General features: G+C 38.9%; 1 protein-coding gene across 7 annotated transcripts in view; it reads left to right on the top strand.

Moving 5' to 3' along the window:
* Grk4 (G protein-coupled receptor kinase 4) overlaps positions 1-14,324 on the top strand; it is a 99,775-nt gene that overhangs the window by 18,550 nt on the left and 66,901 nt on the right. For 6 of the 7 annotated variants that reach the window (XM_028758025.1, XM_028758029.1, XM_028758026.1 and 3 more), the window contains one exon: positions 11,572-11,678. In XM_028758025.1, coding sequence (XP_028613858.1) covers positions 11,572-11,678 — 107 coding nt within the window. Of the gene's footprint in view, positions 1-11,571; positions 11,679-14,200; positions 14,218-14,324 lie in introns of those variants that run through there. The other variant, XM_028758031.1, reaches the window with a different exon arrangement.

The following is a 14,324-nucleotide window of genomic DNA, read 5'->3' as shown; positions in this document are numbered from 1 at the left end:
GTGTGTGAAGTATACATGTGTGCATTTGCTTGAGTGTAAGTGAGTGTTTGCATGTGCATGTAGAGGCCTAAGGTTGGTGTTAGGAATCTTCCTTGAAAAAAAAAAAGGAATCTTCCTTGATTGTTTTTCCACTTTTTAAAAAATTAATTTATTTTTAATTTTTTTGAGACTTTATTTTTGTTTTATGTGTATGGTGGTTTTGCCTGCATGTATGCCTGTATATCACATGCAAGCAGGGTCCATGGAGGCTAAGAAAGGGTATAAAATTCCTCAGAACTAGAGTTGCAGATGGTTGTGAGTTGCCCTGTGGATGCTAGGAAACAAACCTGTCACTGAGCCATTTCTATAGCCCCTTATTTTATTTTTTAATGTATATATGAGTGTTTTGCCTTCATGTATATCTGTACACAACTTGTATGCAGTGCCCCACGGAAGCTAGAAGAGGGTATCAGATCCCCTGGGACTGGAGTTACAGATAGTTGTGAATTGCCATGTGGTTGCTGAAAATTGAACACAGGTCCTCTGGAAGAGTAGCTATTGTTCTTAACCACAGAGCCATCTCTTCAGCCTTCTTCTTTGTTTGCTTGTTTGCTTTTATTTTTGAGATAGAGTCTTATATAGCCCTGGCTGTCTGCAACTGTGTAGACTAGGTTGGCCTCAAGCTTACAGAAATCTACTTACCTCTGCTTCCCAAGTGATGGAATTAAAGGTGTATACCACTACAGGACTGGAAAGATGGCTCAGCAGTTAAAAGCACTGACTGTTCTTCCAGAGGTCCTGAGTTCAATTCCCAGCAACTACACTGTGGCTCACAAATATCTGTAATGAGATCTAATTCTCTCTTCTAGTGTGTCTGAAGACAGCTACAGTGTATGGATTTTCAAAAGAAAAAAGAAAGAAAAAGTGTGTGCCACCAAATCTGGATATTTTCAAGTTATTTATTTACTAGTATGTATATGCATGGTGTGTGTGTGTGTGTGTGTGTGTATGTGTGTGTGTATGCATGCAAGATTGTGTGTGTATGTGCTCAAGATGTGTGTGTGTATGGACCAGGGACGCATGCCATGGCATATTATGGAGGCCATAGGATAGCTCTATGGAGCTAGTTCTTCTACCATTATGTAGGGTCCAAACTCAGGTTGCCAGGCTTGTACAGTAAGTATCTTTACACAATAAACCCTCTTGCTGGCCTCCACCTTATTTTTTCCTGAGGCATTATCTCTTAAACAAAATGAGAGCTCAGTATCTTACAGCCAAGGGTTCCAAAATACTAAAATTAAGCTAATTTTCAATTTTATAATTAAGTAGAATAACTAAAAACTAAGTAGGGTTTTTTCCCCCTGGGGTTACAAAACTAGCATGCTAATTCAAATTAGTGTAATATACAATATTGGTAGAATAAAGTTGCAAAATAGATACAGAAACAGAATTGGATGATCTACATCCTTTTATAATAAAAGCACTGAACAAACTGGAATATTTGTTTGTTGGTTGGTTGGTTTTTTGAGGCATGGTTTCTCTGTGCAGCCCTGGCTGTCATGTAACTCACTCTGCAGACCAGGCTGGCATCAAACTCACAGAGATCAGCCTGCCTCTGTCTCCGAAGTGCTAGAATTAAGGTCGTGCGCCACCTCATAGCCAAACTAGGATTTTAATGGAACTTGTTCAGCTTGATAAAGGGCATCTGCAAATACAGGTAACGTCGCATTTAAATGTGGAAGATTACATGTTCTCTCTTTGATTAGGAACAAGACAACATAGTTTATTTTTGCTTCATCTATTGAGCTAGAGATTTGACTTGAAGTTCCTTGGTGTTGGTTCTAGCCAAGACAGTTAGGTAGAAAAAAGAGGTAGAAATGGGATCTAGGAGGGATGATTCAGCAGTTAAGAGCATTGGTGGCTCTAGAGCCACCTTGTTTGGATTCCCGGCACCCACACAATGGCTTACAACCATCTGTCACTCCAGTTATAGAAGTTATAGAAGAGAATCTGTTATCCTCTTCTGGGGCACTAGGAATACAGTGGTATACAGGCATATGCTGACAAATCACCTATATACATACAACCTAATAATTTAAAAAAGAAGTGGAAGTATCCAGATAGGAGAGGAATAAATACAACTATCTTATTTGAGGTGATATAATTTTATATAGAGAAAATTCTAAGGAATGTACATAAACATATACAAGAAACATTACTAGAGCTAATGAATTTGGCAAGGCTCGTAGGTCCATTAAACAAAATTTGTTGTAGTTTTATACACTAGCAAGTAAGAACAACAAATTAAGAAAATCCATTTATATTTTCATCAAAAATGAAAAATGCTTAGATGTAGTAGAATAAATACAACATTTGTATATTCAGTAATGAAACACTGAAAAAAATTAAAGAACATCTAAATGAGAAAACATCCCATGTTCATGGATCAAAAGACTTAATATTGTTAACATGTCCATATTTGGCAAATTGCTATTTGTTTTCACCGTATTCTCCATCAAATTGATCTGCTCCTTTTGTAGAAATCAGCAAACTGAATTTAGAATGCAAATGTATATTTAAAAGACCCCAAATAGTTGTATTCCTGGGGGCAGGGGAAAAAGATAATTAAGAGAATTCCCACTTCTCGACTCCAAAGTTACGATAATCAAGATAATGTGGTACTTGGATAGGGATAGATATTCAGGCCAGTGGTGTACTGAGAATTAGAGGTAAACCAATAAGCTTAAAGTCAACTGGTTTATTGTAAGCTACTGAGACCACCCAGAAGGAGAAGACATAGTCTTTTTAACAAATGATGCTGGAACAAGTAGAATTCACATATTAAAATGAGTGGTACTCTTGCCTTACACGACAAGCAAAAAGTATACTCCAAATGGATGTAGACCAAAACAAAATAGCTGAAAATATACACCTTTGATTATTAGATATTCTAATACTCAGGCTGTAAGGCACTTTTATAACTAAGCAATAAGAACCGTGAAGTTTAAAAAATAAACCAAACATATGTTTGAGTATTTTGCCTGTATGTGTATCACATGTGTGCCTGATGCAAGAATTCAGAAAAGAGTGTTGTACCCTTTGGAACAGGAATTTTGGATGGTTGTGTGGTACCATGTGGATTCTGAGAGGACCTGGGTCCTCTGCAAGAGCAGCTAGTACTCTTTACTGCTGAGCCATCTCTTAAGCCATAAAATTTTATTTTATGTGATGGGTATTTTGTCTGCATGTATATCTGTATACCACCTGTGTTCATAGTACCTATGGAGGCCAGAAGAGGGTGTCAGATCCTTTGGAACTAGAGTTTTAGATGCCTATGGGTCACGAGGTGCTGACTACTAACCCAGGTCTGGAAGAACAGCCAGTGCTCTTAACTGTTGAGCCATCTCTTCAGCCCTGCTTTTTTAAAAATAGCAAACTAAATGTATATTTTAGCATGGAAGAATAGGTGTACTTTTTAAAAAAAAAAAACTTCTGATCATCTTTCTATGCCACTGGCCTGTATATCTATCCCTGTCCAAGTTCCACATGGTCTTGATTATTGTAACTTTGTAGCTGAGAAGTAGGAATTCTCTAAAGTTTCAAAATCTACCTTCCTTTCCATCCACAAAAGTGAAGTTTCCTGTTATATATCATGTTTAAAGTATTAAATTAGCAAGGCACTAGTCATCTGGTAAATTTGCACCCTTACTACCTGTTCTTAAAAATAATCCTTTGTCTTGTTTAGTATCAGGCCAGTAATGTTACCCATTAGAAATTTTAGAAAGTTGAGATATTGTTAGGTGTGGTGGTGGCGTATGCCTTTTTAAAATTTTTTTATTTTTTTAGGTTCAGACATTATTGTTTTTAATTGGATGTTTTATTTACATTTCATATGTTATCCCCTTGCCCCATTCCCCACCCCCTACCCCCCACCCAGGAACCCCCTATCCCCTCACCCCTCCTCCTGCTTCTCTGCAGGTGTGCCCCTACCTACCCCCCCCACTCCCACCTCCCCACCCTAAAATTCCCACCCACTGGGGCGTCCAGCCTTCATGAGACCAAGGATCTCTTCTCCCACCTATGCCCGACAGGGCCCTCCATCCTTACATATACAGCTGGAGCCATGGATCCCTCCCTAAGTGCTCCCAGGCTGGTGGTTTAGACCCTGGGAACTCTGGTTGGTTGGTATTGTTGCTCTCCTCATGGGGCGGCAAACCCTTTCAGCTCCTATAGTCTTCACTCTAACTCCTCCATTGGGAACTCCATGATCAGTTCAATGGCTAGCTGTGAGCATCTGCCTCTGAATATGTCAGACTCTTGCAGACCTCTGGTGAGACATCTATATCAGGCTCTTGTCAGCATGCACTTCCTGACTTCCACATCAGCATCTACCTTTGGTGACTGCACATGGGATGGATACTCAGGTGGAATGGTCTTCAGATGGCCCCTCCTTCAGTTTCTGTCCCTCACTTTGTCTTCATATTTGCTCCCTTGAGTATTTTGTTGCTCCTTCTAAGAAGGACCGAATCACCCCCACTTGATCTTCCTTCTTCATGAGCTTCATGTGGCCTGTGAGTTGCATCTTGGGTATTTCAAGGTTCTGGGCTAATATCCAATAATCAGTGAGTGAATACTATGTGTGTTCTTTTGTGATTGGCTTACATCACTCAGGATGATATTTTCTAGTTCCATCCATTTACCTAAGAATTTCTCGAATTCATTGTTTTTAATAGCTGCGTAATACTCCATTGTGTAAGTGTACTACATTTTTTTGTATCCATTCCTCAGTTGAAGGACATCTGGGTTCTTTCCAGCTCCTGGCTATTATAAATAAGGCTGCTATGAACATAGTTGAGCATATGTCCTTGTTATATGTTAGAGCATCTTTTGGGTATATGCCCAGGAGTGGTATAGCTAGATCCTCAGGTAATGCTATGTCCAATTTTCTGAGGAACCGCCAGACTGATTTCCAAAGTGGTTGCACCATCTTGCAGTCCCACCAACAGTGGAGGAGTGTTCCTTTTTCTCCACACCTGAGTTTTTAATCTTAGCCATTCTGACTGGTATGAGTTGGAATCTCAGGGTTGTTTTGATTTGCATTTCCCTGATGACTAAGGATACTGAACATTTCTTTAGGTGCTTCTCAGCCATTTGAGTTTCCTCAGTTGAAAATTCTTTGTTAAGCTCTATACCCCATTTTTTAATAGAGTTATTTGGTTTCTGGAGTCTAATTTCTTGAGTTCTTTGTATATATTGGATATTAGCCCTTTGTCAGATGTGGGATTGGTAGAGATCTTTTCCCAATTTGTTGGTTGCCGTTTTGTCCTATTGACAGTGTCCTTTGCCTTACAGAAACTTTGTAATTTTATGAAGTCCCATTTGTCAATTCTTGATCTTAGAGCATATGCCATTGGTGTTCTGTTCAGGAACTTTTCCCCTGTGCCCAAGTATTCGAGGTTCTTCCCCACCTTCCCTTCTATTAGTTTCAGTGTACCTGGTTTTATGTGGAGGTCCTTTATCCACTTAGACTTGAGCTTTGTACAAGGGGATAAGAATGGATCAATTTTCATTCTTCTACATGTTATCCTCCAGTTGAACTAGCACCATTTGTTGAAAATGCTGTCCTTTTTCCACTGGACAGTTTTAGCTCCTTTGTCAAAAATCAAGTGACCATAGGTGTGTGGGTTCATTTCTGGGTCTTCAATTCTATTCCATTGATCTTCCTGCCTGTCTCTGTACCAATACCAGGTAGTTTTTATCACTATTGCTCTGTAGTACAGCTTGAGGTCAGGGATGGTGATTCCTCGAGAAGTTCTTTTATTGTTGAGAATAGTTTTCGCTATCCTGGGTTTTTTGTTATTCCATATGAATTTGAGAATTTCCTTTTCTAACTCTGTGAAGAATTGAGTTGGGATTTTAATGGGGATTGCATTGAATCTGTAGGTTGCTTTTGGCAAGATGGCCATTTTTATTATATTAATCCTGCCAATCCATGAGCATGGGAGATCTTTCCATCTTCTGAGATCTTCTTTGATTTCTTTCTTCAGGGACTTGAAGTTCTTGTCGTACAGGTCTTTCACTTGCTTGGTTAGATTCACACCAAGGTATTTCATATTATTTTCGACTATTGTGAAGGGTGTCATTTCCCTAATTTCTTTTTCAGTCTGTTTATCTTTCATGTAGATGAAGGCTACTGCTTTGTTTGAGTTGATTTTATAACCAGCCACTTTGCTGAAGTTGTTTATCAGGTTTAGGAGTTCTCTGGTGGAAGTTTTGTGGTCACTTAAGTATACTATCATATCATCTGCAAATAGTGATATTTTGACTTTTTCCTTTCCTCGTTGTATCTCTTTGACTTCTTTTTGTTGTCTAATTGTTCTGGCTAGGACTTCCAGTACTATATTGAATAGGTAGGGAGTGAGTTGGCAGCCTTGTCTAGTCCCTGATCTTAGTGGAATTGCTTGAAGTTTCTCTCCATTTAGTTTGATGTTGGCTACTGGTTTGCAATATATTGCTTTTACTATGTTTAGGTTTGGGCCTTGAGTTCCTGATCTTTCCAAGACTTTTATCATGAAGGGATGTTAAATTTTGTTTGAGCATCTAGTGAGATGATTATTTGTTTTTTTTTCTTTGAGTTTGTTTATATAGTAGATTACATTGATGGATTTCCGAATATTAAACCATCCCTGCATTCCTGGGATAAAAGTTTATTATTCCATGATAAACTTGGTCATGATGGATGATTATTTTGATGTGTTCTTGGATTTGGTTTGCTAGAATTTTATTGAGTATTTTTGCATCGATGTTCATAAGGGAGATTGGTCTGAAGCTCTCTTTCTTTGTTGGGTCTTTTTGAGGTTTGGGTATGAGTGTAATTGTAGCTTCATAGAACGGATTGGGTAGTGTTCCTTCTGTTTCTATTTTGTGGAATATTTTGAAGAGAATTGATATTAGGTCTTCCTTGAAGGTCTGATAGAATTCTGCACTAAAATCATCTGGACCTGGGCTTTTTTTGGTGGGGAGACTTTTAATGACTGCTGCTATTTCCTTAGGGGTTATGGGACTGTTTAGATGGTTTATTTGCTCCTGATTTAACTTTAGTACCTGGTATCTGTTGCTATAATGGAAAAATAGAATTGATTTTATGCAGTGATCTTGTGTTTTTCCTGAGCTTTTTGTTTTATTAGCTTTAGAAGTTTGTTGTACATTCCTTAGGATTTATGTATCCATACAACCATGTTTTCTATGAAACAGGGTAATTGGCCACTGTTTTTTTTTTCTTTTTTTTTTCTTTTGTGTTTTTTAGAGACAGGGTTTCTCTGTATAGCCTTGGCTGTCCTGGAACTCACTTTGTAGACCAGGCTGGCCTCGAACTTAGAAATCCACTTGTCTCTGCCTCCCAAGTGGTGGGATTAAAGGCATGTGCCACCACTGCCTGGCTTATTTTTTTTTTCTGATCAAGAACCATGTTGCTCCTCATGGTCCGTGAGGGAGAATTTTGTATAGCTGTATTCAAAGCTTTCATCAGCTCATCTTCTCAAATCTAGAAACATTAGAAAATTAGCCTGACTGTGTTCTATGTGTTTATGTGCAGTGACTACAGACAGAATGCAATTTGAGAATGATGTGGAGGCTAGCTCCATATTACCCATGAGAAGCTGTTTGTGATGACATTATCAGAAGCAGAATCTGGAGTTTGTATAATAGAATGCTAAGAAGAAGTTAAGCCTTTTTCTATTTTATCTTTATCGGTGCCCTGTCACTTACCTATTTATATAGTTCTTAACCTTCTTCCACAAGGCACCTGGAAAGCATGATAAAGAAATATGTTTGAATTCTATCTTCGAATTTGATAATCTGATTCCACCAAGCTTTTGGAAAGTCAGTCTAAAGTCAAAATAATGGTCCATCTGTCATCATTCTTGGTGGTCTTTTTGCTTTTCAAGAGATGATACCAGTTACTTTGATAGCAGTTTAGGTGGTGTGTTAACTAGATTGGGTCCCTTTCAGACATGTTTCAAGATCTGGGCAAGGATCTGCTTTATCCAAACCAAGTTTCCATGCTGAAACTGGTGGGCAGTTTCAGAGGTGGGAGATAACATGATTCTCTTCACAGTCCAGTCAATGGCCTGCCAAGTTTCCTGAAAATTCTGTAAGAACTTTAGAAGTATTCAGACAAGATCATTTTGATCTTCTTCTCCTTCTCTTCTTCCTTCTCTTCCTCTTCCTCCTTCTCCTCCTCCTCTTCTTCCTCCTCTTCCTCCTCTTCCTTCTCTTCTTCCTCTTCTTCTTCCTCCTTCTCTTCCTCTTACACATATGACAGCTCACAATAAACTCTTACTCCTGTTTCAGAGGATTACTTACCTTCTTTTAACCTCCAAGAGCACTGCACACACATGGTACACAGATACATTCAGGCAAAACACTTAAACACTGTAAATTTAAAAAAAAAGTGTTTAACTGTTCAAATGTGTGTGCCCATTAATCTCATACTCTATTTTGTTGTTGTTGTTTGTTTTTTTGAGACAGACTTTCTCTGAGTAGCCCCTGGCTATTCTGGAATTCACTTTGTAGACCAGGCTGGCTTTGAACATAGAGATCATCTGTCTCTGCTTCTCAAGCGCTAGGACATACTATCATTGCCCCACATAGTAATTTTGTTTTTAAGAACCCATTCTTCGGAAACAAAATAGCTAGAGATGTTCATGGTAATGGTGTTTACAGTAGGAGAATTGGCAAATAGAATGTTTAGTCAGTGCTGTGTACAAAAGCTATACACATACAAACACACACACACACTCATGTTTGTATGAAGATAAAGCATTGTGTTTTTGAACATATAACTGTGTGTTTTAAAGTTTTTTTTAATTCTTTTTTTAAAAAGATTTATTTATTTTATGTATGTGAGTACACTGTCAGTCTCTTTAGACACACCAGAAGAGGGCATCGAATCCAATCCTATTACAGATGGTTGTGAACCACCATGTGGTTCCTAGGAATTGAACTTAGGACTTCTGCAAGAGCAGTCAGTGTTCTTAACCACTGAGCCATCTCTCCAGCCCCTTGTTTTAAAGCTTTAAACTGTTATTTCAAAAATATAAGATGAAATTTACATTAATAATTTCTTTGTTTCCGTTTTTGAAACAAGGTCTCTGTACATATAAATAGCCCTGACAGTCCTAGAGCTCACTCTGTAATATAGGCTGCCCTTTAACTCACAGAGATCCTCCACCTCTACTTTCTGGGAATAAAGATGTGTGACACCATGCCCAGAAAATATGTCTTCTTTTTTTTTTTAAATTTTTGTTAATCATTCCATTTGTTTACATCTCAAATGATATCCCACTTCCTGGTTACCCCTCCACCACTACCCCTATCCCACTACTGCCCTCCCTCCTCCCTTTTGCCTGCATGAGAGTGCTTCTTTTTTTTTTTTTTTAAAGTTTTTTTCAAGACAGGGTTTCTCTGTGTAGGTCCTGGAACTCACTCTGTAGACCAGGCTGGCCTCAAACTCAGGAATCCACCTGCCTCTGCCTCCCAAGTGCTGGGATTAAAGGCGCACACCACCACTGCCTGGCTGAGAGTGCTTCTTAATGTAATATTTTCATTAATTATTTGAGAATTTCATTCATGCATGCAGCATATTTTGATACTATTTACTTCATATTCTTCCCTTTAATTCCTCTCAGATCCAACTCTCACATTTTACCTCTTCCTAACTTCATGTCTTCTTTTAAAAAATAATCCACTGTATGTGCCATATGAAGCATGATTGACTTATCAGAGGCCACACTTTTAATGAAAACTGGGTCTTCTTCCTGTAGAAGCTGTCAACTGTCAATAGCTCCTTATCTAGGGGTGGGAACTTGTGAGCCCCTTCCCCATGCTAGATTGTTTACTGACTTGATCGTGTGAAGGTTTTGTGTAGGTGACCACAGCTTCTATGAGTTCATGAATGTAGTTGTCATGTCCAGAAGACACCATTTTCATCCAGTCCTTCTCAACCTGTAGCTCTTATAATCCTTCTCTCCCCTCTTCCAAAGAGAATAGCTGAATCCTAGGGGTAAGGAACATGATGTGCCATTGTAGCTGAGGATTCTGTAGACACTTATTCTTTATATTTTGACCAATTGTGATTTTTCTGCATTAACCACCAACCACTGCACAAAGAAAATTCTCTGGGGTGGGCTAAGAGCTTTACTGCTCTATGGGTAGAGAGATACACATTTGAGGTGCAGTTTGTTATTATGTCCATTTAACAAAATAATAGTATATTTACCCCGGGTCCTATGAACTCCCTGATCATGTATCTTGGGCCAGATTTACAGTAGTAGGTATGAGTTACCTCCCACAGAGTTGGCCTTAAATCCAACTGGAGAGTGATTTGTTATCCCCATGACATTTGTGCCACTAATGAACACACCTCACAATGCTGTCCATAGGTAGCTCACAGTGCTCACCGCTGTCTAAGACTATTGATGACTGTTCTTCCCTAGAAACTTACATAGCACCTTTGGGTACTATGAGAGTGAATCAGCCAGATGAAAGCTTCCTGGTCAGTACCAACTTGATTTCGCCATGTGTTATGATCAGAGTGTGGTATCTGTTTCTAATTGTATAGCTTAGTAATTAAGTATATTTATACTGTCATGCAAACAATCTCTAGAATGTTTTTATCTTATAAAAAGACAGCACTAACAGCAGTCTAATCTCCTTTTTTTCCCACATACTAATTACTCCTTTACTTTCTAACATTTTCAGATTTACTGCCCACATATATATCCATAAGTGAAGCTAATTCTTTTGGGACTGATTTATTTTATTCAGTATAATGTTTTTAATGATTATCTATGTTGTAGAATTAGAATGAGTCAATTTTGTAATTTTTAAAAATTAATTAATTTTGCACTGCCAGGGATTGAATTCAAGGCAAATATTATACCATTGATCTATGTCCTTGGCTTAGGAATGTCTTTTTTAAAGCCTTTTCTTGGGGTGGAATGGTGGCTCAGTGGTTAAGAGCACTGGTCCTCTTCTAGAGAACCTGGGTTCAACTCTCAGCACCCACATGATGGCTCAACTGTCTATAACTCCATTGAGGGGGTCTGGTGCCTTCTTCTGTTGGCATTGCACACATGTAAACAAAACACCCATATAATAACAACAACAAAATAATAACAACAATAATAGTCTTTTTTCCTTTTTATATCTGTCCAGTCATCCATTCATAGACTTGGGGTGTTTTTCATGCTAGGCTTGTTCAGTGCTGAGGATTAAGCCTGTTTATATGCTAGACAAATACTCTTCTTATCAGCCACATCCCCAGACTTGCTATTCTTATCTTTTGGCTAAAACAGGAGATCAAAGAGATCCTGTTTTCTGTTCTGTATGTGTTTTGAGTTTGTAACAACAGGCTTAGAAAACAGAAATGGGATGAATGCTGAAGTGTGGTACTGGGGTGATACTTTGACTTATTATTTCATATAAAATAATTATAAATTATAATTAAAATTTTTATAGCAGGCATTAGGTTCTTTGTATGATTGGTAAACTATGAAAACACTAATTGATATATATTTGTGCAATATTCAGAAGTCAGAAGTCCCCTTACCACAGATACCTCCAGCTATTGTGAAAGAGTGTAAATGGAATCTGAAGCAGAATTCTCCCTCTCAAAATGTTTTCGCAGAATGTGCCGGGTAAGTGTTCAGTGCTCAGCCTTGCGTGTATTATGGGTATTTGGGTTTGTTGAGACAGGTTTGATATAACTTAGGCAGGCTCCAGACTCACTTTGTAAGCTAAAGTTGACCTTGACTATCTGATCCTTCTGCTCCTACTTCTGAAGTTCTAGGATGGTAAAAGCATGTGTCTTTTTCTACATATGGTTTGTGTGTTTATTATCTGTTGGTAATTCCAAGACAAAGGACGACAGGACATTTGTTGTGTTTTGTTTATTTTATACAAGTTAAGTTCTTATCTGCATAGCTTTTCAATTAAAATGATCCCCTTCACTAATTCTGTGTAGAAAGGGTTAAGTGAAGATTAATGATCACATGCACATAAAGGTTGCACTGAAGAGGGCCATGGTGTCAAGCCGAACACCATGACATAACCATCCTAACTTCCTCTGCTTTCCATATGCTGTGTCTAGCTTGAGAAGAGTCTAAAAATATTTTCCTAGACCTAAGCATTTTCTCAAAGTGTTTTCCTTTGGCTATGGACAGGGAAGTTCTTTTTTGAACATTTTGATTAATCTCAGCTTCCATATGAACAGAGGAAGGAAGAAGTGTTTCTGAGGTAATCTGGTAATAATAAAGAGGTGGTGCTTTGTGTAGCTGTGTGGACAATCACATACCTCACAGAAAGGACACTAAGGCCCAGAGAAATGTGGAAAAGCTTGTCTTGAGCTCAGAGGATATTTAAAATGACATTTTCATTGTAGTTTTCAAAGATTTCTCTGGTCAGATGTGATGCAACATACCTGTGCCTCCTGCATGCAGGCAGTAGTGGCAGAAGGATCATGGTTTTAGGCAGACTTTGATGACATATCAAGACCCTGTCTCTGGGGACTGGAGAGATGGCTCCCTGGTTAAGAACACTGACTGCCCTTCCAGAGGACCAGGGTCTAATTCCCAGCACTTACATGGTAGTTGACAACTGTTTGTAACTCCAGTTCCTGGGGGCCTGGCATGTTTACACAGACATAAATGTAGGCAAAACACACATAAAAATGAATAAATCCTAAAAAAAAAAAGACCCTGTCTCCAAAAGAGCAAACAACAATAAAACCCAACAATACAGAACAAAAATAAAAAAATAAAACCAGAAAACAATACAAAAACTTGTTCTGGCTACAGTTTAGAGGGGCTTGGAGGGAAGGAAAGTATGTGCAAGAAAGCTGAGTATCTGACCCTAGTCTATAAAGTAGGATGTACACAACAATGTTTCATTATAGCTCCCCCCCCACCTCTCAGGGTTTCTCTGTGTAAGCCTGACTGTCTTAGAACTCATTCTGCAGACCACACTGACTTCAGACTCAGAGATCTTCCTTCCTCTTCCTCCTCAGTACTGGAAGTAAAGGCATGTGATACCACTGCCAGGTTAGAATCGATTATCAAATGGAAGTAGTAAATATATGTATGTTGGACCCAGGCTGGTCCTGAAGACACGAGCTCATTACATGAAGATGTTGCCCAAATATCTGTGGTTTCTAGTTCCATTATAATGCTATATGCTCCCAAACATGCACCTTTAGCCTCATGTGGTGTGCCCTACGATCAGGTGACTGAGAAAGATGGTTTACTGATGGTTCTGTGTGTTATGCAGGCACCACACCAAAATAGACAGCGCAACATTAAACCCCTTTCCCGGACAACCCTGAAAGATACAGGCAAAGGGAAGTATACATGCTCATACATTTTGTTTGAAAAGAGAAATGGCCATATTTGTCATTGTTCACTAAAGTGATGGGTTGTAGCCAGTGGATTGACTAGATGGTCAGGGACTTAGAAATTTTGGCCATGATTGGAAATTGGTAAGGAAGACATTTGGGAAAGAAGTATGTGGCCCTCTCCAAATAGGCAAAGGATGTAAAGATACTTGTGTCCCATGTAAATGCTCATCCAAAGGTTGCTTAAGCAGAGGAAGGATTCAGTAATCAAATAGATAAAATGGCCTATTCTGTAGACAGCCAGCCTCTTTCCCCAGCCATACCTGTCATTGCTCAAAGCCAAAGTGGCCGTAGTTGCAGAGATGGAGGTTATGCATGGGCATAACAAAATGGACTTCCACTCATCAAATGTGACCTGAGAATAGCTGCTGCTCAGTGCCAAATTTACCAGAGATATGACAAGGTGACCCATCAGTCAGGGATCTGGTTGCAGATTGATTACATTGGACATTTCCTCTATGAAAACAATAATTTGTTCTTACTTTGGTATACACTTATTCTGGTTATGAGTTTGCTTTTCTTGCCTGTATTGGTTCTGTGAAAACTACTGTCTGTAGATTTACAGACTGCCTTATCCACCACTATGGTATTTCACACAGTATTGCTTCTGACCAAGGAACTCACTTCACTTGCCAGAGAAGTGAGACAGTGAGCCCACAATCATGGAATCCACTGGTCTTACCATGTTCTCCACTATCCTGATGCAGCTGGCCTGACAGAAAGATGGAATAGTCTTTTGAAGACACAGTTTCAGAGTCAATTAGAAAGCAGCAGCCTGGAGTGCTGGGGTAGGTTTTTTCAGAATGTGGTTTATGTTTTAAATTAGCATCCCATATGTGGTATAGCCAGGATCCATGGGTCCAGGAATCATAATTAGAAAAGGAAATAGTTCTAC

This window comes from Grammomys surdaster, unplaced genomic scaffold, assembly GCF_004785775.1.
Source record: "Grammomys surdaster isolate TR1022 unplaced genomic scaffold, NIH_TR_1.0 126187, whole genome shotgun sequence".
In the NCBI taxonomy this organism is placed as follows: domain Eukaryota; kingdom Metazoa; phylum Chordata; class Mammalia; order Rodentia; family Muridae; genus Grammomys; species Grammomys surdaster.
This window is presented reverse-complemented; position numbering and strand designations above follow the sequence as displayed.